General features: G+C 47.9%; 1 protein-coding gene across 1 annotated transcript in view; it reads left to right on the top strand.

The window, feature by feature from the left end:
* Elk3 (ETS transcription factor ELK3) overlaps positions 1 to 26,041 on the top strand; it is a 63,790-nt gene that overhangs the window by 17,111 nt on the left and 20,638 nt on the right. The window contains exon 2 of the mRNA XM_028783065.1: positions 8,687 to 8,895. Within this exon, the coding sequence (XP_028638898.1) occupies positions 8,689 to 8,895 (207 nt within the window). The 5' untranslated portion in view covers positions 8,687 to 8,688. The remainder of the gene's footprint in view (positions 1 to 8,686; positions 8,896 to 26,041) is intronic.

Raw genomic sequence — 26,041 nt, 5'->3', positions numbered from 1 at the left:
ACACCCGATATTTATTTATCTGCTAGGTGGCTCACCTTTTCTCCAAGCCCAGAAAGAACAAGTTGTACCTTTAGGAAGCTTTGGGACATTGCCATGTTAGAGATCAAAGAACCATGTTACACCATCTAGAGAGATCTGAAAAGGTGGGATAAGATAGGGCGAGGTTGTGCCCTGCTGGGGTGGGGTGGGAAGTGGATGAATTTGCGGATGTTGGAGGAAGTAGAATGGTCCATAGACACTGTCCCAATGGAGGCAGTGTAGCCATCTACTTAGTTTTCCAAAGAAAACATGCTTGTATGTGAGCCACCGGCAAGCCAATCCAGTCACTTCTGATTTACCCATAGATGACTTCGTTCCAGGAGAGTTGAGCAGTTTGTATACACAGTGAGTTGCAATTCCATTTGGCCATCAGGGCAGTAATTTCTCCTGAAAATTCTCTCCTCAGATGGAAGATTCAGTTTTAAAACACGGCGAACCGCTTTGCATGGTTTTAGAGGATACATCTCTAGGTTGAACAGAGCTCGCTTCTCTTTGCTCTTCTCATGTATGTTTGGAAAAACATGAATCTGTAGATTGTTTACAGAACAAATGAAAGCATTGGTTATCCCACGGGAAGAACTTTGAGGAACATGGACCCTTTGAAGGACGTTGTACATTTGTTTTTTACTTGTGACAGCCAGCAATGACTAAAATGTTTCTTGAAAATAAATCATAGTAATCTTAGGTTCATCTCAGAAAAAAAATATGCACCAGAGGTTCTCAACCTGCAGGTCATGACTCCTTTGGGGATTAAATGACCCTTTTGCTAAGGCCATCGGGAAACACATATATTCATATTATGATTCACAAGAGTAGCAAAATTACAGTTATGAAGTTGCAACAAAATAACTTTATGGTTGGGGGTCAGCACAACACGGGGAACTGTTGTAGCATTGGGAAGGTTGAGAACCAACCACTGCCTAAGACAAAAAGATGTCAGATTTGATGGTGTTGTGTGTTCACGTACTTAGCAAGTTACCCTTGCATGCCTAAAAGTTGCCTGTCCTGGGTCCTGGCAGACCTCAGATGTATTCCTGTTCCTTGGTTTCAGTGGGTTTGTGGGTTTTGTCCATCCCCTTGGACAGCAGTGAAATGCTCTGAACCCTTTCCTCATTGGACAAGGAGCTGCATCCAGTAGAGATGTCAGCAAGAGCTTGTCTTTTTGTTTTTGTTTTTCTCATTTCTGGATCCACACACATTTTAACAAAAAGACGGCATGCTTACTGAGCCTCTCTTTTGTGTGTCCTTCACACAGGAATATCCTTTGTTTTCAGACGGCAGGTGTGGTGATGCACACCTTTAATCCCAGCACTCAAGAGGCAGAAGCAGGTGGACCTCTGTGGGTTCCAGGACAGCTAGGGCTACATAGTGAGACTCTGTCTCTAATCAAAGCAGGAAGAAAGAAAATCAGAAGGTCCTTTTACCTTCTTAGCTGCCAACTCTGTGCAATCCCAGAAGCAAAGCTGACAATGTGCAAAGAGGTCATCAGGTGTCAATCAGTAGGAAAGAAAAAAAAAAGAAAGAAAAAGAAAAGGAAGAACAAGCTAGCAAAGTTTTGGATTTCTAAGAAGCAGCTCAAACCTCCGGCTCTGGGTGAGGAGTCTGCAGCCAGCTCACAGGAGGACATCTGGCGCCACCTTGTGGCAGATGGAAGGTAGCGTGTCCTCCAATAAGAGGACCTGAGATTCTGAGAAGGGAGGATGCCAGGGTGATGGGACCTCTGGAAGTCCAAAGACCACTTCTCAAGTAGGCAGTCTCCTGGTGTGTGGGGGATGCTAGCAAGAGCAGCCAGTCTGTTCCACCTACAGCTTCTACAGCTTCTTTCACTTTGTGGTTCCGTCCTAAGTTAACAAAGAGAGATGATTGAGAAGAACAGAAAATCATCTCATGTTTACATATGTAAAAAGCTGAGCACTGAAAACACAGAGGCAGAGGACGCTCAGTCACTCGGGGTATATGAAAGCATCCCTCCTCCACAGTGCCAGTGCCCCCTTCCACCTCTTTGCTCTGTCTGTTGCCCTAACCAGCTGGCTTGGTTATGTCATCCACAGACAGAGACTTGTTTTTCTAGATCCTCCTCCGCCCAACTCAGCAGCTCCACTCAACTCCCTGGCCTTCTCCTGGAACACAAGGTCCATGGGAGCCAAAGCATCCCAGGGGCAGTGGGAACAGTAGGGGTCGCTTTCTGATGATCTGCCCAACTTGGAGGCCTCGGGAATTACTGTCTTATGCTAGCTGGGAAGGATGGGTGCTATTACCTATAAGGTTATCAGACAATAGTCCTAACAATGTATATAGTTACATTCCCAGTTTACCTTGTAAGCCAACACAAATGTCGTTCAGCATTCACCTGGACGCTGGTGACTGTGTAGAAGCCATTGCCTAATGACAAAGACCGCAGTACATACAGCATCTGGATGATGCCTTTGAGCTTGGGGGGGGGGGCGCATCTGATGTCACGGCAGCAACTGTTAAGAGCTGTCCTTGTATAAGAAGTAACTGCAGCTAGTGTTAAAGTAGTACCTGCTCTGTCCTAGATGTAGTTGATTAGTGACTTTGTAATATTTAACAATAACCCTGCAAGGCAAGGATTTTTATCCTCTGTTCCACCACCATCCCCATTAAATCCACCTACACCATCGCTTTACCTCTGAGGACGTACGTGTACAGAAAGGTAAATGGCACCCCTAAAATCCTATAGGCAGGCAGAGCAGATGCTCAGAGATGAACCCACAGATGCTCCAGAATCTTCTCACCTGCCAAGTAGCCTTCTCAGTGTACATGGGTACTCCTTAAAGGTGTAGAAAAGGAACCCTGCTCCGGTCAAGCCGGGGCAACATCTAGGATCTGAAGACCCCTCTGGCCTGTGGAATTCTGATTTTTATGGAAGCTAATTTACAGCTTTGTCCATTATAGAGGGCTGGCTGTGAAATACTTCTTGTCCGTACATCCCCAGCCCCGTCCTACAGTGCTTCTTTGTTCCCCTCCCACCCTCGTTTTTTGGTCTCCATTTGCTTATTCATTTCATTCTTCCTCATCTGTAAATGCCCCCTTATTCATATTTTTGATGTCATTATAAAATCTACGTAGTTCCTTTGTCTTAATAGACAAAGTAAGTAGGCAATAGGCTGACCAGACAGTAGTGAGTAGAAGAATATATTTGACCTGTGTCCATTGTTGATCCGTCTGGCAACTATGATTTTTATCCTTGTTTGAAAATTCTATTTTTAAACAAAGAAATTTCTTCATTTTCGCCATCTCAGCAAGACCTTCTCTGACCCCTGTACCTCTGCCCAGGCCCTCACGCACATCCTGCTCCTCCTGTCCCCTCATCCAGCTTCAGTGGCTTTCCATAACCCCTGTCTTCTGACACACTCTAACTTCATTCATCACGCGTTTTGTTGTTCACAGCCTGTCTCTTCCACTGGCATGTGAGCTCAATACGGACATAAGTCCCTTTGTTTACTGATGTATTCCAAATAGCTAGACAGCATCTTGGCATAAGATAGATATGGGGTGGGGGAGGGAGGGAGGGAGAGACGGAGAGGGAGAGAGAGAAGAAGAAAGCAAAGGAAGCAAGAGCTAGAGAATGTAGAGCTTGATGTTTCCAGTTGGTCATAGTATAATATATAATATATAATAACTATACTATATGTTATATATATCTTATTTAAAAAATCTACATTGACTTTCTCAGTATCATAGCTTTTAATGTATTTATTTTTATTACATTTATTTATTCTTGTTCTCTCTCTCTCTCTCTCTCTCTCTCTCTCTCTCTCTCTCTCTCTCTGTGTGCACATACACACGCGCACATGTACATGCGCCTTGCATGGGCACATACGTATCTGGGAACACGTGTTACGGCATACATGTGGAGGTCAGAGGGCCAGTCGTTGGAGTTGATTCTCTCCTTTCCCTCTGTGGATCTTGGGGATAGAAATCAGGATGCCAGGCTGTGGAGAAAAGCGCCTTTCTCTGCCTTGCTGTCTTGTTGGCCCTGTCTCATTTTGTTTTGTGAGATGTGGACAGGTTTCAGCAAACATCATCTGCCACGTGTGAAGCTAGCTGTTAATCTGAATGGGCTGGGAGAGGATTGGCTTTTGCTTCTGAATTTCATATCACCCTTCAAGAGCTGCTTGTCCTGAGCCTTTTATACCCAGCTTTGCCTTTTACGTGGAAGGGAAGACGACAGTAAAAAAGTGTAATAAAGAAAGATAGGCTGTCAACAGGGCCAGTCTGTCAGTCTGCTTCCTGCCTCTTTCAAGGGAGGTTTGCTTTTTCGGAACTGATGAGCCATTTTCTTTTATTTTAATCATTTAATTGACATGGTAATTGTATGTATTTATGAGGTGTGATGTGGTGTTTTGATACTTGTGTACTGTGTACAAGCAAATCAGCAACATTAGTACATGCGGTACATAAACATTTACAGTCCCTGCATGATGAGACTCAACCTGGTAAGACGGTCAGCAGACACTGTGCTTGCGGGCAAGCCTGGAGACCGGAGTTTCATCCCTGAGAACTGACTACATGAAGCTTTCCTCTGACCTCCATTCATGTGCTCCTATGCTATGATGTGCATATGCCCTTCCCCTCATAATAATTTTTTTTAAAGGATGGCATAAAAATACCTGATAAAACCCCATGTATTCAAAACAAGATCTGGGCAGGGCAAGAGAAGCATGTTCTAATTAGCAAACAAATAAACAATAGCAGAGTGTGTTGTGAATGCTTTAAACAAGTGACTTTGAGTGTAGTCAATGCTAGACGCTGGAAGGGTGGGAAGGTTGGATGAAGGGGGGGGGTTGATAGCAGAAGCCAATGTACACAGCTGGGAGTGTAAGTTCTGTTCTAAAAACCTATACTTAACAATAGTCTATTGTTTATCTTATGAAGACATAGAAGACAGAAGTCTGAGGCTCCAAAAATAGAGGAGAGAACCCACCATCCTGATTTGATGGGTGCCCTTTGTGAGTGCCGACACATCCTGAACCAACAAAACTCAACGTGCGGTAGGCAAGAACATTTAAAAGCCCAGCCTACCAGGGGAATGGATGTGGGTGCATTCGTCACATTTCTTGCATTGCTTTCAAGTGTTCTAGTCATTGGAAGCTAGCAGGTCTGGGCCACCGGCCAAATGAATGTCAGCTGATGACACACTGTAACTTAAGCCGGCTCTGCTACCAGGACATTGTATCAATGCGGTATTCCAATCCGATACAGTCTCATAGATACAATGTATCCATATAAACACTTGCTGCGATAACGGAGCCCCAGCCTGCCTAAGTGGCAAGGCTTTTGGGAATTCTTCCTCTTGGTTAAGTCCCACAGTAAACTGAGTGAAGTACAGCCGGTCACAGTTCTTAGAACACACCCTCAGGTACATGAGTTATTACTGTTCTCTTTCTGGACATTCTAAATGACAAATATTGACAGGTATTGGGGATAGAAGTGGGGTGACATGCTGGATGGTTGTATATGTAAACATCAGCAAGTTACAAAATTTGGCGCGGCCATAATTAAAATGACCAGTAGAAACGGAGTCAAAGAAACATGGCTTGTGCCCTGAGCCTGATCTTGCCTCTGTGACTCCATGTCACACCACTTGATGTGAGGGCAGGGTGTCAGAACCGCGCCTTCTGCTTCTGTGACCCACCCCTCCCACAGGATGGCTTCTACCGTGGGACTGTGAACTGGCTCGAGGAGAAATATGTCTGAAAGTCACCACTGAGTAATGTGTGGCTTGGGCTTCCGATACAAAGTAGAGCTTGGTGTGACTCAGTCATCAAAACTGGAGCGGCATCGAGTAGGATAGAGCAGTGGCTGGTGTGAGCTTGGAGGAAGAACAAGTCTGTGCTGGGTGGAACGCTTTCCTCCACACATGAAGCCTGAGCTCTTAGTCACCTCCAGGGAGCACAGTTGCTCGCAGCAACTCTGAGTGATCCATGCTGCAGCTTGCCACCTCACAGACTGTGCTCTGTCCTAAGAGTTGTTGGGTGATTCTGAGGTCCTGGCCTTCTGTGGGTCCATTTCCTCTGTTTCAGAATGTTCCAGAAATGTAGGAGGCCCTGAAGCAGAGTGCCCCATTTCCACCAAAGACCTGCTCCCTTTCTGGCCTTTCATGCCTCCCTGAGCTCCCGAGGGCAACCTAGTGAAGGGAGGGACACATATGTGTGATGTTGTAGCAGTCAGCTTTTGCTGTGGTGATGCTATGTAACAATCCCAAGAGTCCTTGGCTGATTGTTGCATTTATTTTACTTCCGCTTCTTCAGACTGAACCTGTGCCAGGCTTTGATAAAATTGAGGTCAATTCTATATATCTCATCACTTCAACCCAGTATTTCGCTGACTAGATCAAGATACATTGCTAAGCCCAGCTCTCAGTGTGCTGAGGATGTAGGGCCCCACTTTAGTGTGGTGCTGCCTGGCCCCTTAAAGGAGTGAAGCTGGGAAGAGCGAGGCAGGCTAAGCACGTCCCTCTCTGCAGAACTCCAAACTGGCTGGCATCTCTCTGCCTCTCCAGGAAGGCTCCTCTGAGTGACCACTACATTTCAAAGATATTTTAAAAACTCATTGCCAGAAGGTTTGGCTGGAGACACCCATGAATTTGAAACGTGTGTGGCTTATTCGAGCTCATTAGGGGCTGGAGCCAAATGCTTGCACGTCCTGCCAGCAGCCCTTTCAGAGCTCAGGAGTTGCTGGTGTGGTTTGAAGTCAGCAGTAACACGGCTGGCTCTTACAGACCCAGTGACCCACTGTGGTGAAGGGTGATCTCTTTACAGATACCTCGTTTCAAGAATTATAGATAAAACACCCTTGGGTTTTTGTAGCACGCTCTTAGTCTGAATTTTCTTTAACAGAGACACCCGGGTGGCACCCATGGTGCTCAGAGAAACAAACAATAGGATTCTTTCTTCTGGCTGGGCCTGTGAGGAAGCAGGAAGGGAATGCTTGTTAGGGGTGACTAGGGGTTTTCATACTGCAATGGGGGTTTGCTGTCAGAATCCCAAAGCTGCTTCTTGTGGTGGTGTGGAACCCATGCTGGCCAAGCGCTTGTCACTGAGCAGTATTTCTGCCCCATGGGACCAGCCTGAAGATGCAGAAAGATGTCGGGCAGTTTGAGATCTATCAGAAGGGAACTGCCTAGCCTGCCTTTCTCTGGCTCCTAGGCCACCTAGGAGCTGCTCAATGAAGAGCAATGAGAATAAAGACTGAAGGGGACTCACTGTAGAAAACTCTACTCGTGGCCGGTATTCTGTCTTCCAGGCATCTTTCTTGCTGTCCTCCTTGTTGTTACCCTGGGCTGTCCCAAACAGACCCCACTGTCTCCTTGCCATAGATGGAGTTTCCTCATCCTGTCAGGCTTGATGACATCCTCACAGCTTGGCTTTTGTGTGTCTTGATGTAGAACCCCCAAACCCCACCTTGAAGTCTTTGCTGAGCCCCCTAGACTCAGCACCCAAATCTCAGCTCCATTTGCCCAGATCAAAACACCCGCAGTGTTCGCTCTCACCAGCTAACCTGTAGGAAGGCTTTTCCTAATTATATGAACGTTAGTAAAATAAACGGGTAACGCTGACAAGCTGGCTCGGTGGGTCTAAGGGTGCCTGCCAGCAAGTCTGACTTCCTGAGTTCAATCCCCAGGACTCGATGGAAGAAAAGAATGGACTGCTGCAAGTTGTCCTCTGACCATCATGCACAAGCCATGCTTTGTATGGGTGCACACATACTCAATACACAAGTGTAATAGAACAAAGGGGTAATTTCTTATGAATAAACTCAAGTGATCAAAGTTCAGATCAGACAGTCCAGTGATCCCACCCGAACCGTGCCTGTATGGATTAACGGAGTCCACCAGGATCTAAGAGGCGGCGAGCAGCATGTTAGGAGGAAGGAGCCCAGAGTTCACGCTACAGGCAAAGATGAAGGATAACATTGTCTTATGGGATTTCCTCTCCTGGTGGGAAAACCACTTCCTGCCGGTGTGCTTGAGATTGTGAGGTTTGGGCGACTACATGAAAAATGCTTAGGAAATTGAAGTTCTCTTCTTCAGTTGGCAACAACTGATTCCTTAACCAGCATCTACTGACTGGATATCTGCTCTACGCAAGCACGGTCCTGGGTTCTGAGATCATTGGCAGTGCAGAGAGTAACTGAGGTCCCCTCCCTGCAAAGCAAGGCTAGCTCTATAGGGTGAAAGGACAGTTCAACCAAGGGATGCTATGGCTTCATAACCCCAGACCCCTGAGTGACCTCACTTAGCCCTAGCAGGCGCTCATGGCCACACTTCAGCAAGTGTGACCGAGCAAGATGCAGTTGATGTGATGGGCGGGAATAGATGAAACTAGCCAATGGGAACTTACTACATTCCTTTAGTCAGTTTATTCTACATAGCTCCCAGCACAGGGTGGTCTGTGCTGGTGTGTGATTGGCGAATTTCAGGCACTGCCATTGTGTTCCTGGATCAAAGCTGCTCATATCCGTGGAACCAGAAAGCCTGTGTGTGACTAGGCAGTCCATTGGAATGGGGTACAAAGTACTCTCTCTTAAGCTCTGTGGAGCAGAGCCTTAGAGCAGAGCCCTGCACAGCCCCTGGCTCACAGACCCACTCTCTGACCTGCCTGCCTCCTCCCCTCCACCCCAGGTATGGAGAGTGCAATCACGCTGTGGCAGTTCCTTTTGCACTTGCTGCTGGACCAGAAACATGAGCACCTCATCTGCTGGACATCTAACGATGGCGAGTTCAAGCTCCTCAAGGCGGAAGAAGTGGCCAAGCTGTGGGGCCTCCGCAAGAACAAGACAAACATGAACTACGACAAGCTCAGCAGAGCGCTGAGATACTATTACGACAAGGTAAAGCAAGGCTTGGCGTCATGGGGGGGTGGGGCGGTGAGGGGCGGGGCAGGGCATCCTATGTGGGGTGGCGGGCGGTGAGGGGGTCTCCTCTCTTAGTTCATTGAGGAAGGCAGATGAGCCTGGGCTGTGCATCCAGTCAGAAGACAGAAGTGGTTTGACCAGGTGGCAGCTCAGTTAGTGAAGAGCTTGTCCTGCAGGCACAGGATCTGAATTTAATCTCTGGAACCCACGACAAAGGCATGGTATGGTGGAATATGCTTGCTCTTGGTATCCCAGAGCCAGACAAGTGGAGACAGGAGGATCCCTGAGGCTCATGGGCCAGCCGGCCTTGCCTAATTGCAAAGTTCTCGGCTATGTAGAGACCCTGTTTTTTTAAAAAAAGGCTGATGTGTGGAACCTGGAGAATGATGATTCAGGTTGTCCCCTGGCTTCTCTATGCACATGCCTACACATGAACACGTGTACAAACAACTCACAGAAAACACAAGAAGATGGGGGGGGGGCAATCTATACCATTAATTTTGAGAAAAACCAGCTGAGAGTTTCCCCTCCAGTGGGAACCCTTGGGGGCTCAGTTCTTGCACCCTCCCCCCTTTATACTGAAAGACAGGCATCTACTCGTGTCAGGCTGTCAGCAGGGCTAAGATGCCAACTGGCTCTGGGAACAATAAGAATTACAGTCAGTCTGAGCCAGGCATGGTGGTGCACGCCTTTAATCCCAGCACTCGGGAGGCAGGTGGATTGCTGAGTTCGAGGTCAGCCTGGTCTACAGAGTGAGTTCCAGGATGTCCAGGGCTACCCTGAGAAACATTAAAAGCTCGAAAAAAAAACAAACAAACAAGCAAGCAAACAAACGAACAACCAAGAATTACAGTCTACCAAGTCTGTCCATTCTTTCTGGTCAGGAGTTCAGTCAGAAGGACTTTTCCAGGGAAATGATAGTTTAGGGGTGCCATATTTCACTCCTTATGTGCTGGGGATTGTGTCCTGGGACCTTGTACATGCTAGACAAGTTCTCTAACACTGAGTTACACTTCCAGCCCTGGACACAATATTACTGTCAAGGATCTGGCCCCTCAGCATTCCTGTCTGTGAAATGGGAAGCATAGCGATTCCACAGTCAGTCCCTGTGAGGATTTGCTGCATGATAAATACTTAGATCCGTGCCTGGCAGGTGACATTTGGCTTGTTAGTAACTTCTTGAATTAGAAGCAAAGCCAGTCTCATTTTTACATCATGAAGGTGAGGGACAGAGTGCTATAACTAAAAAAAAAAAGTGTATTTATTTTATGTATATGGGTGTTTCACTTGCATGTGTATGTGTAACATGCACGCAGTATCCATGGAGTACCAGAAGAGGGCGTCGAATCCACTGAGACTGGAATTGCAGCAGTTGTGAGCTGCCATGTGGGAGCTGGGAATTGAACTGGGTCTTCTGGAGGCGCAGCCAGTGCTCTTAAGCATTAACCTGTCTCTCCGGCTCCTGGAGTGCTTTTAAAGGTGAATCACAGCAAGGACAATTGGCGTGAGTTTAATTCATGTCTTGCAAATGAGTTAGTATGCTTGGTAGGGCAAAATTCATTCTATTTAGGATAAATATATCAGGCCCGTAATTATTGGCCATTTCAGTTTGAACCCGTGCTTGCTGACTATTTAACCTGATGGACTAAAAAGCACAGAATCCTAGAAACCGAAGTGAGTTTTTGTTCTGGGTTCACTAGTCTTATGGAAAGGTGAATTTTAAAGTGATTTAAATATTAGTTCCGGATCTATATTTAGGGCCTTCTGTCTGCAAACCTCTTTGGAATTGAGGACAGAAGGATTACACGTTTCAGGAAGTGAAGACATCATTAATTATAAAGGGCTCCTTTCTATGCTCCTAATTGTATGTGATTATGTCATTGGAGCGCTAAAGGTGCTTCCCATTAACACGGCAATTAATTAATCCCAACTGAATGCAGTCCTGCGACGATGTAAAGGCACTTCTCAGCTAATTGCACTGTCCGGAAGCCAAGCAGATGGCGTCTTGCTTTGCATTTTTCCCAAGTTCTGTGTTCTGCCATGAGAATTGGGGGGCCCTGCAGGAAAACAGTCTGTCTTGCCTGCTGGCAGAGAGCCCAGAAACTTGGCCTTTCTATTGTTTTAAATCAAGGTGTCAAAGAAAAGAGGGCTTGCCTCTGCCTGGGACTAGAGTTACCTCTTTAAGTCCTGGGCATTGAACCTGTGCGCGTGTGTCCCATCAGCATGAAGGGATCTGTGTCCTGGGCTGGGGATTGATTGTTAGTGGCCGACAGCCTTTGTTTAGACAAGCATGTGCTCTCTAGAGTGAGCAGCTTCAGGTTGGAGAGATGGACAGTAAAGTGCAGTCCCCACAAGCAGAGGGTCCTGATCTCATGGAACCCCTGGAGAAGACCAGGCATGATTATAATTCCAGCGCTGAGAAGGCAGAGACAGGTAGATCCTTAGGGCTCACTGACCAGCTAGCCTAGCCTAATAGGCGAGCTCCAGCCCAAAGAGAGACCCTGTCACAAAGGATGCTCCTATCACAAAGGGGTTCCTAAGGGTGACATCTGAAGTCCTCTGGCCTCTACATGGATGCGCATGCTTGTACACACACACACACACACACATATACTCATGCACACGTTCACATATATATGCACACACAAAAGCACACATAGACACAGAAGTACAATATACATACTCACAAGCATACCTATATATGCGCACATGGACACACACGAGTGCAGTTCACATACATTGACAAGTACAGATGTATGCACACAAACACATATGCAAGCACAATATATATACACACAAACACACACACTCCTACACACAAGTATAATTCATATATACACAAACAGACACCCCTACACACAAGTATAGTTCATATATACACAAACACACACACGCACACACACACTTTTTTAAAAGGCAGTGTCATAGCTGTTGGTCTGTTAGGAGCCTAGGACCCTGTCTTGGGCACTTCCTGTTGTCTCTTTCAACTAGATGACACTCCCATTAGACAGGCTCTGCACCAGACCTCCTATCCAAAGCAGAATGTTCAGATTTGGTTGGGAGACCACTCAAGCCCATGCAGCCAGTGGGTGGCAGTGGCCAGGAACCCACCTGCCGTGTGCTGTTCCTTAAGACACAAACCTTCACTTCTGCCTTGGAACCTCTGAGGTCAGGTGGGATGCCCATATGCTGTTCTAAGCTCAGGAGTTTTTATTATCAAGGGTTTTAAGACTGAAACAAGTTCAAACAGATGTCACTGTACACTCTGCATTTGCCTGTTTTCTGTTGCTATGACACAACACATCAGGCTGAGTGTACAAAGAAAGTTCTGGAGATTCAGAAGCACAGCAGTGGCTCTGGTAAGGGTCTCCTTGGTGGTTGTGTCGTAACAGGAGGATGGCGTCATGGCAGGACAAACAACAGCCCACTCTCATAAGATCTATCCCTGCAAGAGCATCTCTCCCACACCCTCAGTGACATGACACATGATCACATGACACAGTCCCCAACTCTAAAAGGTGCAGCATTGCCACATTGAGGACTTAGGAACTCTGGGGACACACTCCAGTCATGGCCGACCATAGACTCTCAATACAGTTAGAAAAGGAAAGAGGAGGGGGAGGAGGGAAGAGAAGAGGAGGATGGTGAAAGGAAGGAGAGAAAGAGGGGAGAAGGAGGAACAGGAGAGCCAGGAGGGAAACATAGGAAGAAAGCGGCCACTGCAGCATTAAGATCATTTATTTTGCTTTTTTTTCCTGGCCAACGTTTCCAGCTTTGCCAGATGCCCTCTGGTGAGCTCCTGCATCCATTAAACTGGTTTAAACTATTTTAACTCTAACAACATTAGGCTGGCAATCATGGTCGACATAAATGTCCGACCTCTCATTGGAAGGGCAGCTTGGATCAGAGCCTCTATGGATATAAAGCCCTTAGGTCACGCGGGCCTGGGTGTGATGTCCTGCCCTGTTTCACAGGCAGATTCAGGCTGGTCCCTGCTGCTTCTCAGTATGACAGTCATCGAAACCCTCTTCTTCCCCCTCCTCCCTCACCCTCAGCCTGTGAGTAGGATAACTCTGTGGCTGTCTCACTCTGCAGAGCCATGGTAATTTTGTCTGCTGTCTTCTCTGGCCTTCTCTTGCATGCGTCCTATCCCTGGCGGCTGAAAATGCACATCCTTTGGTTTGTCCTAATAGGGAAGTTTCTCTGCCAGAAAAGACAAGCCTGAGAGAAGCATTATTTTTATATGGTATATGTTGTATTTTTAGCTTGTTCCAGCATATTAAAAGTGGGCAGAGGAGAAATGTGTTTTTTTAAAAAAAAAAGCTATACAAGAAGACACTGAGGAAAAATACTTTGTGTTCATGACATCTGGCAGGGTAAAGGGCTCAGTGTCCCTTCAAAACATGTACCCTCCAGCCCACAGATTGTAACAGAGAGGTGGGCATGATGTGGCCTTTGCACTAGATGTTTGGGTTAGAATCCAGCTGCAGGAGAAGCAATTGCTCTGGGCCTTAGCTTCCTTAATGCTATGACAGGGATGACACTAGATTCAGTGGCACGTGTGTCACACCGTGTCTGTGACAACAAGGGCTTTAAGAGGTGACTGGGCTGAGAGGAAAACCATGCCCGATGGCTCAGATTCTGGGGTGGTCACAGTGTCTACCCGTACATCTCTATATTCCCTCATGGACATATGCATTATGATAGGAAAGTCTGAGGTGAGGGCCGTCAGGGTTTGCAATAACGAACTCTAGCAAAAGCCTACCCGGAGCTTTTGAAGAGGCTACTGGGCAAACCTTAGTAGCATTCCAGGACAGGGGGATACCCAGTCCAGGAAGCAGCATGCTTTACTTCTGGGAGGGTGGTAGAGGGGTCTGGGGGACAGGGCAGATGGGTAATGGCTGAGGGGCCCCTGGTCAGAAACTCTTAGGCATTGAGGGACCACTGAGTCTTTGGCAGTGGAAGGCAGAGGTGGTAGAGTGACCAGGGCTCTGAGTGGTACTCACCTTCTTGGGATAGCTTGCCTTCCCTGGTGTTGAATGACTGACTCTCTGGATGAGCTTCTCAGCTCAGCTCTGATGAGTTGATGAAGGGTTTAGTAAGCTCCCCACCCCCAATTAGTTTTAAACCATCACACCAGAAAGGTAGACTTGATGATGTAATCATAAGGTTGTCTTTCAGAGATTTTAGTAAGCTGACATTTTACTCCTCCACGGTACTGAGCGTGCTTGGTTTTAAATCAAGGAAGGAGGGAGAGACTGATGAACAGTCAGTGTAGCTGCCCTCCCCCTCCGTGGACCAAAGGGCAATGCTGCTTTCATTAACTTAAAAAATGACATGTGTATGGGTGTTTGATGTGCATGTATGTCTGTATCCTACATGCATACCTGGACCCAGAAGAGGGTGTCAGTCCCTGGGACTGGAGTTACAGACGGTTTTGAGGTGCCATGTAGGTGCTGGGAATTAAGCCCTTTCCTCTGGAAAATCAAAATCAGTTCTCTTAAGCACTGAGCCACCTCCCCAGCCCCATTCATTCCCTATGTAACAGCTCTTGGGTGCTTACAGGTTGACCTGGACAAGATCCTTCCCTGTCACCTCTGTTCCCATGTCCTCAAGTCCCTCAGCCGGTTCATTGAAAATGTCCCTCCCCCTTGCATGGTTTGGCAACTCTGGGGCTGGGGACAGCCGTGTAAATCATTCCCACAACCTGGATTATGGAAAGTGCTAGCCGTGATGTGGTGCTGGGCCTTCCGGAGGAGGGAAGAAGGGGGAGTAGAGATGGAGAGATTTCTGGGGGGTCAAGATACTTGTTGACCAGGAGCTCCTGAACCTGAGTTCAGCTGGTGCCAGGCTGGGAGATGTTAGGAAGGAATGCCAAGCGGAGTACAGCAGTGTGGGCAGATGGGAGGTATGAGCGTTGGACCTTTCCAAGTGCAGAGTATTTATTTAGGGAAAGAGGTTGAGACAAGACCGGGGGGGGGGGGCAGGCGGGGAGAAGCATGGAGCAGCAATTGGCACTTTCTTGAGAGAGCCGGTAAAGTATGGGAGGCAAGAAGGAGCCATGATTCGATTTGAATTTTTGGAAAATAAAAATCCACATCCCTTGTGCTTCTTGGCATCGATGGCTTCGCGCTCAGATGCTACCACTCTGATCCTCTTGGCCAGTTATTGAGAAAGCATGGCCCACACTGAGTGGATTGGCCACATCGGGACATCAGAACCAAGGCCTGCAGCCCACCCCCCTCCCCAGCCCCCAGCAACCCCAGGGACAGGGAAGGAGACTGTCACTGCCTGGCCCGCCTGCAGGTGCAGCTGCTCATGGGAAGCTGACCTGGGTTGCTACAGACAGGAGACCCAGACCCGGAAGCTTATTTAATCCTTTACCCGTTCCATCCAACAGACCTATTGTCTCTGCCATTGGCAATGAGCATTCCTCCCAGGGGGAGGCTGGAATCTTTGCCAGCTCCCTTCTCAGCCACAGACAAACTGGCAGTGGGATGAACGGTCTTTCCGTCTCCACAGCAACATGCCAGCTGATCCTCGCAGGGGTACTGCGGGATGGTTACCTAATTGGAGGGAAATTAGGGGAGAGCAGTCAAGACAGAGTCACTGGCATCAAATCCCAGGAAGTTGAACACATCACCTTCTTAGCTTAATTGGGTAATTTGTTTTAAATCGGGTATGCAATCACACTGAGAAAATGTGGGTATTAATGTGTACCTGAAGTCAGCTGTCTGTGCCAAAAAGCCTCGGCTTCAGTGGGATCCTTTAATACCCCCCAAATTAAATTTTTGAGAAGATAAAATGATATATCTTCAGAGTGGAGAAAGAATGAGTCCAGCAGGTGTTCCTACCCTGGAACTTCCTCGAACGCCCATCTGGGCTGTTGTCACAGCGCTCTGTGTGTGGTTGGGAACCTTTCCGCCTGGCCCTTGGCCTGCGAATAGAGACCCTGAGCCCTCTGCTGGGTGTCTTTTTGTACCATGTCAGCTGCTCAGATTGTTAGAGGACAGCAGATGGCACCTGGGCTCTTGTCCAGAGGCCAAGGGTGTAAGTAAGCAGGGCTTCCCTGCATGAACTTGGCCCTGGAGGCTGCCTGGAGACCTGTTTGGTAGCTGAACATCCCCGTGGAGGGCTTCTAAGCTGGCCACCTTGTCCAGGAGATGGCAACCAGCATAAGGTGGCAGGGTGTGGGAGTGCAAGGGGTCGGAGGTGTTATTTGGGGGTGCTTCCTGTCTTGCACATGCTTCCAAGCTGGTGTCCCCGTAGCCCTCCAGATTCCTCCAAATAGAATGGTTGCTAAGAAACGGGATGCTGCAGTCTTGAGAGCACAGTTAACATGTTGATGGTGCTGCTGCATGGTACTCAGATGCCCAGGCTCCCACAGCCCTGCCAAATCGCTGCATCAGGCACTTGCCCTTGCCCACACCGAGTCCCCCTTGGCAGGCACCAGCATTCCTGCTCCGGGCTCTTAGCTGCAGGAAAATTTAAGGATTGTGTAGACAAACTGACAAAAAACGCCAACATTCACATCACACCTCCCACCACCCACCAGCCACCAGCTGCTCCTCTGGGCGGCCTCTTCCCACTCTTCTCACTGGCTCAGCTCTTACCCCAGATGGTGACGCCAGGAGGGAAGCTCACGTGTATGGGGCATGCTGTGTAGGGCTCTGTGCTAGGCATCGAACATTTGTTAACTCCTAAGGCATCTGGCCTTGTGGCCAGTGATGGATCCATTCTAGAGACAGAGATGCTGAGTCTCAGGTACATGGGGGTTAAGCCGCACACCCAAGATTAATCAGCTGCTTAGGGTCGAGCATTCATCCTAGAAGTTTGACCTTGGCTGAGTAGTTTGTGCACATCGCTGGGAGCCTAGGCTGGAGTCTTCATCCTTCATCACTATCTCTGATGCAGGCCAAGAGAAGGAGAGGCCCCAACATTGACTGCTCAAGTGGTCAATGGAAAGACTGTTCTGAGCTCTTTGTGTTAGGTGGTAAGGTGCTCTGAGCTGGCTGTGGGGGGGGGGGAGGGGTATTAGTTGGTTGCCCCAGAGAACACACCATTCCTGAAGGAAGCCAGGCTGGGGGCTGGAGAGATGAGGCAGACAGAGTTTGAAGCCAGTCTCATGCACATAGTGAATTTGAGGCCAGCCAGGATTGCATATCTCTCTGTTGAGAATATATACATATACATATACATGTACATATACATACACACAGAGAGAGACAGAGAGAGACAGAGACAGAGACAGAGAGACAGAGACAGACAGAAAGAAGACAGTCTGGTATGCCCCTCCTGTCTGATTTTGTACCACCATAACCACCCAGTGGCCCCAGGAAATCCCCAAACTCTCTGGCCTCCCTCTTCCGGGTTCTGAACATTCCTGCCTTTAGCCTCCCCATTAGCCCTGCCTGCCTGCTTCAGGCCACATCTGCTGCTGACTGTACCATGTCAGCCCCCGCTTCATATCTGCCTTCCCTGTTCCGTGCCCCCTCCCATCCACTTTACTGCCCGCCTCCACCCCTCCCCCACGGGTTTTCTGAACACCACTATAGTTAGTCCCTGCAGTGCCTGCTGTGGTAGCTTCCTGTAACTGTAGAATTGTATGCATGAGGAACGAGCAGGCATCCTCCTTAGCATAGGAGGAAATCTGTCACTGTGAAAGGCCAGCACTGGAAAGGCCTGAAGAAACCACCTTGCCTGCTGTCTGCACCTCTAACAAGCAAGGATCCCAAAAGGAGAGAGAATACTTTTATTTTTATTATTTTTCTTCCTTTTTTTTTCTAGGTGCTTGTCTTAGTGTGCTTTTAACAATGGCTGTTATAAAGCACCATGATCAAAAGCAACTTGAGGAGAAAAGGGTTTATTTCTGTCATGAAGCGAAGGCTGGGCAGGAGCCAGGAGGCAGGAGCTGATGCAGAAGCCATGGAGGAGCTCTGCCTATTGGCTTGCTTCCCATGACTTGCTCAGCCTGCTTTCCTATACCACTCAGGACTTTCTGCCCATGGGTGGCACCGCCCACAGTGGGCTGGGCCCTCCCACATCAATCACTAATCAAGAAAATGCCCTGCAGATTTTCAACAGGCAATCTGATGGAGGCATTTTCTCAATTAAGGTTCCTTTGTCCCAGACAACTCTAGTTTGTGTCAAATAGACAAAAAATAAATCAGGACAGTGCCAGAGACTTGAACCCAAGGTCTGTCTCCAATATGGGATGTCAAAAATCCATACGGCAAAGACAGGGTCGGAGTGTATTTCTGTCCACCTGTGGTCCTGATACCCCCATGCCGACTGGCATCATTAGAGTTGGCCACTCAAAATGGAGAACCATTGTAATTCCCCAACCCAGCCCGGGAAGGTTTATGCTGGCAGAACAGTCTTATGGTTCAATTTATTGAGGACAAACACTCTTGGAGGAATGCTTCAGCGAGCCAGGGTAAAATTAGGGCTGAACCCAGGAAGAAGCAGCTGCAAAGGGAGCAGAGGAGAAAGATGCCCTCAGCATCCAGTGTGAGTCTCCCAGGATAGGGTATCCTGGCAGACCAGCAAGAAGAGGAGTTCCCCATTTGTAACACCCTCAGGGTGCCAGGGTGGCTCAGGCGAGTCTGAGGAGCCCTCCTTCTGTTAAGTGGCCACATTTGGTAAGCTGATTCACATTGCAGTTTACCAATGGCAGAAAACAAAGAAATCTTAACCCAAACCACAAGAAAACTTGGAGGCCGGGAACTGGTGGAGCAGGCCAACTTGGAGCCAAACTTAGGGCGTGTTATTCTTAGAAGTTTGGGGTGGTGTGTGCACATGCGTGTGTGGGTGTGCTCCAAACTTAAGATTTAGACAATGGGTGCTCCAGCTCTGCCTAGCCTGGTGCCTAAGACCAACATCCAGTGTAGAAGGCATGCTAAGAGCTTCATAGAGGCCATGGTTCTGCTGAGCAGAGACAACTTTAAGAAGCCCCTCAATGAGGCTGCTGTAACAGATAACCCCAGACTTGGTAGCTCAAAGTAACAGAATTTTATTGTCCCCCCAGGAAGCCAAAAATCTGAAGCTAGGTGTTAGCTGGGCCCCTGGATGGCTTCAAGGAAGATACCCTGCCTCTATCCCTGGTAGCTCCCTGCAGTCTTTGACGCTCCATCGCTGTATCCCCCCATTCTCTGCCTCTGTCTTTACATGTGTGTTTTTTCTTTCTTGAGTGCCCCTCCCTGTCCTCTTCTGACAGGACACTAGTCGTTGTACCTCCTGCTTACCCTGAATCTGAAGTCTTGGCCATTTTCATCTGCAGAGATCTTATATCCAAATAAGGTCACATTCTGAGCTTCTGAGGAGGCATGAGTTCTGGGGGGAAAATACCATCCAACCACACTGTGGGAGTAGAGAAGGCTGCCTTGTTAAAAGTAGCTCAGGTGGATGGGGTCAAGGAGCCTTTTAGAAGTGCTCCTTGGGGGCAAATGTGACGCAGCCTTACCTGAAACATTCAGAGCTGACTCCAATAAAACTAACCTGCGGCTTAGAGCCCCTGCCAGCTCACAGGCCCCAGGCTGAGATGAGGCAGGGCCTACACTGCTCATAGACATTAACACTTGGAGGCTTACCGGACTCACTCTGGTTCCGTTTTTGCAGAGCCTGGACACTTCTAAAGCAAAGTGTCTCTTAGGGTTTGTGGGTAGTTTGTTGGTTAATGGAGAGAGTACATTGAGCATGTGTCCTGTGGGCATTATATTCTAACTTTGGAGAGGGGACACTTTGGGATCTGTGTCAGGAGAATGAGTCAGCCTCCAGTCTGGACATGACCTCAGATGATGAACTTATGTGGGGTGTTGGCTGGGAAGCCAGTGACTTGGAGACACGCCATCCCTGCTGCTGGAGACTGTGGGAACTCAGCTCAAAACTGTGGGTCCCTCGTCTGTAAAATGGGCGTTTGAGTGGTGTGAGGCTTCCTCACAGGCTTTAGAGTGAGTTGCCAGCTAAGGAATTCTGATTGCCCCACAGCAGAATAATAGAACAGTGTGTTCAGATGATCACTGTTGGCCACGCAGAATCCAGCTGTGTCCAGTCTTGTTTCAAGGACTCTGTGAGCAGAGTATAGACACCTATCAGCCTCTAAGAGCAAACTATCTCATGAGCTATTTTTCTTTCTGTTTTAGAGACAGCAAACTGAGGCCTATGATATTTTTCTTTCAGTTTTAGAGACGGCAGACTGAGGCCTATGGAAGTTCAATAACGTTCCCAGGCTATACTAAGTAGAATGGCTTGGACTTGAACCCAGGTCTGCTATACCAGTGTTATTTCGTATAATACTGGTCCATTGGTGTTGGTCTTTGTTGTGTGAACTGCTGGTTCCACACCAAGCCATGTGTAGTCCATGATCATTTTCTGTCACTCTTCTTAGGTGGTATACCACTTACGGTTGGTTGTTGATGGCTAGTCAAGATTGGGATTATAGGGTCCCAGTGCTTCAATGCCAGGGTATCCCATCAAAGCAGGTGCCTCCCTGCCCCAGGGATGGGCAAAATAGTCACGTATGTTTGTGGTTATAGGAAGTAAACCTTCTTACAAGGAGGCAGAAGGAGCCTTTCTTCAGTAAGGACCTTACTTCCTTAGCAGGGACCCACTCAGTTCCTGGGCCCCTGTCAGCCAACCCCACTGCTGCTCTGGAATGTAAAAGCTCTGGATTCTGGTGCCTTGACATTAGTAACAACCTGTGGACCCAGGGCAGTTACCTTCTGGAAGGGGGCATGGTCATTGAACAGAAATGTCTCAGGTCTGTCTGAGACAGTCCAGTTTAGACTTCAGGTACAGTTACAAGCCATGTGACTTTCCCACAGCTCAGTTTGTACGAAGCAGTTTCTGTGAGAAGATGTCCCACAGAAACCCATCATCCCGTGTCTGCTAGCACTCAGGCTCCTGGTTCCCTATGCCAGGGACCTCGGTGACAGGCCTTGGGGCCAGCAGCCTCTAGTCATCCTCCTTTGGAGCCAGAGCCACCATCAGGAAGCCAGGCTATGCCTCCTTGTGTGGCAGCACGGGTTCTCCTTTGAGAGGCATCAAGCAGCAGTTGGCATCGTCTGGCTGTCTGGTTCTCATCTGTACCTCTGCACAGGATCTGATGTGCAGTGTCTCTGTCACAGGCTGTGATCCCCTTCTCTGTGAATCCCAAGAGTCCTCAGTTTAGCAGTGGGTCCCTGAAGGCCACTGCCCTTGTCCCTTCCCTCCCAGCCCTGGGAATTAATTGGGTCGTGTGAGGTTTTCTTGGTGAATGTCAAATGCTGGCTGTGTTCGGCATTATATACCACAAACCTCACATTTCTTCCTTGTCTGGATCCAACTAAATCAAGCATCGTGTTTCCCCTGCTTGGTTGAGATATATAAACCAGATAGAATCTGCCTGCAGATCCGTGGGCCATTTAACCCAGAACTGTAAAAAAAAAAAAAAAAAAAAAAAAAAAAAAACTAGAATATATGCAAGCCATCTAGGAGGTTCATTTTTTCTATTAAACTGTCATCCAGGCCAAGAGCAGGTAGTGCTAATGGACTAATGCTGGCTAAATGGAGACAGAAAATAAGGACGATAATGTTAAAGCTGACAAATGACTCAGGCTTTTCGTGTGTGGATTTATTGGGTATCTGGCTACAAGCTTTAGGTGGGTTGGGCAGTCCTATTCTACAGATAAGGACTTAATCCTAGCACAGCCTTGCAATAGTATCAAGTAGATATTTCTGGGAAAGGTCCTCCGATGTTGTCCCGTTTCCCAGCAAAAGGCTGAGAAAAGCCCCAGCTGGTGCAAGAAGCTTTCCTTGCAGGCTGTGTGAACGGCTGACATACATTTCTCAGGGCTGAGCAAAGGGCAGGGGCGTGGCAAGGTCAGAGGGCAAAAGGCTGCAATTCCAGGGAGTCTTCAGAGGATGGAGCGTTAGAGAGCTGGCCCAGGGAGAAGGATGCGAAACGCATTGAGAAAATGAGAGTTGGTTGGCTAAGAAGTTCATCTGAGCACATGAAAGTCAGACATTCACCTGAGATCAACACTCAAGTGCCAGCCAGTAAAGCATGTTCCATACATACATGATGAGCATTTACAGAGTTGACAAACCGGTGAGACAGAAGTTTCTAGAAGCTCTCATAGGAGGTGTAACATTTTAGGGGTGTGCATGTATCTATGTAGATAGCATTTATGTTGAAGGTTTTAGCTTAAGTATGCTGTCATGGTTTGAATATGCTTGGCCCAGAGAGTGGCAGTATTTGGAGGTGTGACCCTGTTGGAGGTGTGGCCTTGTTGAGGTAGGTGTGTCACTGTGGGCTTTAAGACCCTATTCCTAGCTGCCTGAAAGCCAGTCTTCCACTAGCAGCCTTCAGATTAAGATGTAGAAATCTGAGCTCTGCCTACACCATGCCCCCTAGATGCTGCCATGCTCCTGCTTTAATGATACTGGACTGAATCTCTGAACCTGGAAGCCAGCCCTAATTAAGTGTTGTGTTTATAAGAGTTGCCTTGGTCGTGGTGTCTGTTCACAGCAGTCAAACCCTAACTAAGACATATGCCATGGGATGCTGGGTGTGGTAGTACATGACTTTAATTGTAGCCCTCAAGAGGCAGAGACAGGCTGATCTCTCTTGAGTTCCAGGCTTGTGCAGTCTACACAGCGAGTTCCAGACTGGCTATACAATAAGACACAGTCTCCCCCCCCCAAAAAAAAAAAAGTGGAAGTGGGGGTAGAAAGACTGTAAGAGCCAGCATTTGGAAAACATTGCTGCCAAAGTGTCTCCTGGGCATGGCCTATATACTCAGTACCTCACCCCAGCTGTGGCTACCTGTATAAGATCCGGCCAGTCAACAGTTCCTCATGGAAGAGAAAAGGATCACGAGGCTTCACCCATCCCTGAGGGACTGTTGCTAGTTACCATTGGCTGGGGAAAGGGATGTCACGTTCTTCAGTGGTATAGCCTCTGATATGCTGCCCATGCCGCAGTTACTATCCTCCCACCCATTGCTCAGGCAGGCAATCCTGTTACACTCGGTAGACTAGGTAGATCACACAGGTACACAAGGGCATGACAGTGGGAGAAGGGTTTCAATAGGAGAAGGAGGGGGGATGAGAGGGTAAGAGGGAAAGAGGTGGACTAAAATTCATTATATACATGTATGTAGCTTTCAAGTAATACAAATATATAGTTATAAAAATCTTGACTAAGTACATGACTATATATATTCAAATTCATATACTCTACAAATGCTTAGTGAGCTTATTTGAGTATTATCCTAATATAACTAGGAATGTAAATTCAATCCCCAAAGCATGTTATGTGCGCGAGCGCACACACACACACTCAGTAGATGTGTATATGTATATTGGCATACGTATTCAAGTCATAAAAGTTTAGGAATTTTTTTACCTGTCTGCTACACTTAGACATGATTTTGAGAATTCAGCAGAAACAGAAGAAAAGGTGTGACTGTGTTGGACACCTATACATTTCTTGTCAGTACCCAGTATACGGACCATGTCTGTAATATTAACATTCTGTTAGGGATAGAAGGAATATGAAGATAGTTAAAAGTCTATGGGAAGGTGTGCACAGGCTGTCTGTGAATCCCATGTCACTTTTATGTAAGAGACTTACTCATAAGAAGGGTCCAGATGCCAACTCCCCATAGTGAGCTATGAGAGGGCCATATTTGGGATTACTTACACAGCCCTGTCCTCTTCAAAGAGAGAAGCCAGTGTTCACTCTGACATATTTAAGCACAGTTACTGACACACTTGATCTTGCAGGTGAGCCTGTGGCCTGTCAGGGTTGCAGACAGTTCTGGGGAACTAGAAGTCAGTTTATTTGTGATATTTTTCTTTCCATCAGGGTGAACTATCTTAGGGAGGTGGGAAGTGAGTTGAGAGAGGTGCCCGCCCTGACACCCTGTGCTGTTGCCTGCCATACTGCTCACACTTCAGGTTTCTGCACCGCTTGTGTGATAGTGTCATGTGACAGTGAGGGTATCATATGACAATGAGGGTACCATGTGACAGTGTGGATGTCATGTGACAGTGAGAGCATCATAGGATAATGCGGTTATCATGTGACAGGGTGTCTTGTGATCGTGAGGGTGTCGTGTGGCAGGACATCATGTGACAGTGGGGTCATTTCCAACCCCAACCTTCATTTTCGGGGAATCACTTTTGTGTGTCTGCTGTAGGGGAGTCTTGCTCCCCTTTCTCTGAAGCTGTCCTTGTCCTAGCTGTGTGGGGCTCACCGGAAAGGGTGTAGAGTTGTTCCTGCTCCTTCCACATTTCATGGGAGATTACACAGGGGCTGCTTCCCCACAGAGAAAGGAGGCAGATGTGCACAACTGTCTCCTTCAAACCACAGAAAGTCACTTGGCTCAACTGGACACACACCCGTGTTTGTCAGGTTACCAGGCAACAGGCAGTAATAAATACTTGTGAGTCTGGTATTGAAGGGATAAAAAACCCAGACTTTTTCATGCTATCTCCATCACTTAAATAAGAGCTCTCCCTACTCAAGTGCTGCTCTGCCTTGGTCCTGGCTTAAGTAGCCTTCTACCCTGGCCAAGAGGTCAGAAGCCAGATGTTTCCAAGTATGGGTTTCTGATGGTGTGTAATTTACAGACCATGGACCTCAGTTTCCACATCTGTCACATGGAACAATAACCTCACAGATGATTACATGAGTTACTAGCTCTTACTTAGCACAGGGCCCAACAAATAGATGCCCAACAAGCCCTAGCTATTCTGGTTGACTACAGTACGTTCCCTGCCAACTTAGTAGGAGATGTCCTTTTGGAATGGTAGAGAGGTCAGCAAATATTCACGGTCCATCTTATTCCCAGGATCTGTCCTGGAAGGAAAGAAAGCTGGCATTTTAGCTGTTCCATGGCCCACCTTCCTTTTCATGGTCTACCTGTGGCTATCTGCATGAGGCTTTCCTTGTTAGTGTCTGTCATGTGAGCAGACTGTATTGAGCCTATGACACGCTGGGAAGCATCTCTCTGATGCCTGTACCCTGCCCTCCCTTCCCCACCCCTGCGCGTTTCCCTATAAGCCTTCAGCCCTTGTAGAATTTACCCCTGGCTTAGGAGCAAGATGGAACCCACCCTGCGCACTGTTCTTTAAAGAGACAGAGCCCATCCAAGCTATTTCCAACAGTCATCCTTCCTCCTGTGGCTTCTTATCCAATCAGGTCGACCCCCAGTGCTGGTGAACTTTCCTCAAAAGCCCTTCTAAAGCCCTGCTGTGGGGCTTCTGGGGCAGCAATTGACACAAGCCTTCCCAATGCCACTTTTTCTGATTTGGGATGTGTGTGCATGCGCATGTGTGCATGGGTAGTGTGTGCGTGTGCATCAGCAGGTAGGTTCGCTCAGTATCGTGTGCACACTAGGTAGCCAGAGGTGTCTTCCTTAGTAGCTCCCCACCTAATTTTTTGAGACAGTGTCTCTCAAAACCTGCAACTTGCCAACTTGGCTAGACTGGCTGGCTCGTGAGCCCCAGAGATTCTCCTGCCTCTGCCTCCTCCCCTCACTCTGAGGTCACAGGCCTGTGCCACCATGCCTGGGATTTTACATGGGTGCTGGGGATCTGAACTCATGTCCCCATGCTTGCCCAGTGAACCCTTTACCCAGTGAGCCTCTCCCCAGCCAGTCCCAACCCTTGCTTCTACTTCTTTTATCTGCAGGGCAGAGTTTAGCATAATGGCCTAGTAAGGACATTACCATAGAGCAACAGGTCATGCCCCCTGCCTTCTAATGAGCATATGCAGAGAGCTCTTTGTGTTCTTTGTAGAAAACAGCTTTACTGAGACATACTCTCCATGCTGTTCACCTGACCCATGAAAGCTGTTACAGCTCAGTGGTCAGTGGAGAAGAAGGCTTGTGCCCAGAGTGACCATTGCTGTGGTCAGTTCAAAGCACACACCGAAAGAAGCCATCCACTCCCTCCCTGGGTAACTGTAATTTACATTCTGATTATAAGGGTCCCTTTCCTTTCCTTTCCTTTCCTTTCCTTTCCTTTCCTTTCCTTTCCTTTCCTTTCCTTTCCTTTCCTTTCCTTTCCTTTCCTTTCCTTTCCTTTCCTTTCCTTCTTTCCTTTCCTTTCCTTTCCTTTCCTTTCCTTTCCTTTC

The sequence above is a fragment of the Grammomys surdaster genome, unplaced genomic scaffold (genome assembly GCF_004785775.1).
Source record: "Grammomys surdaster isolate TR1022 unplaced genomic scaffold, NIH_TR_1.0 958, whole genome shotgun sequence".
NCBI lineage: Eukaryota > Metazoa > Chordata > Mammalia > Rodentia > Muridae > Grammomys > Grammomys surdaster.
Note: the sequence above shows the minus strand (reverse complement) of the source record. Positions and strands in the feature narration are given on the sequence as shown.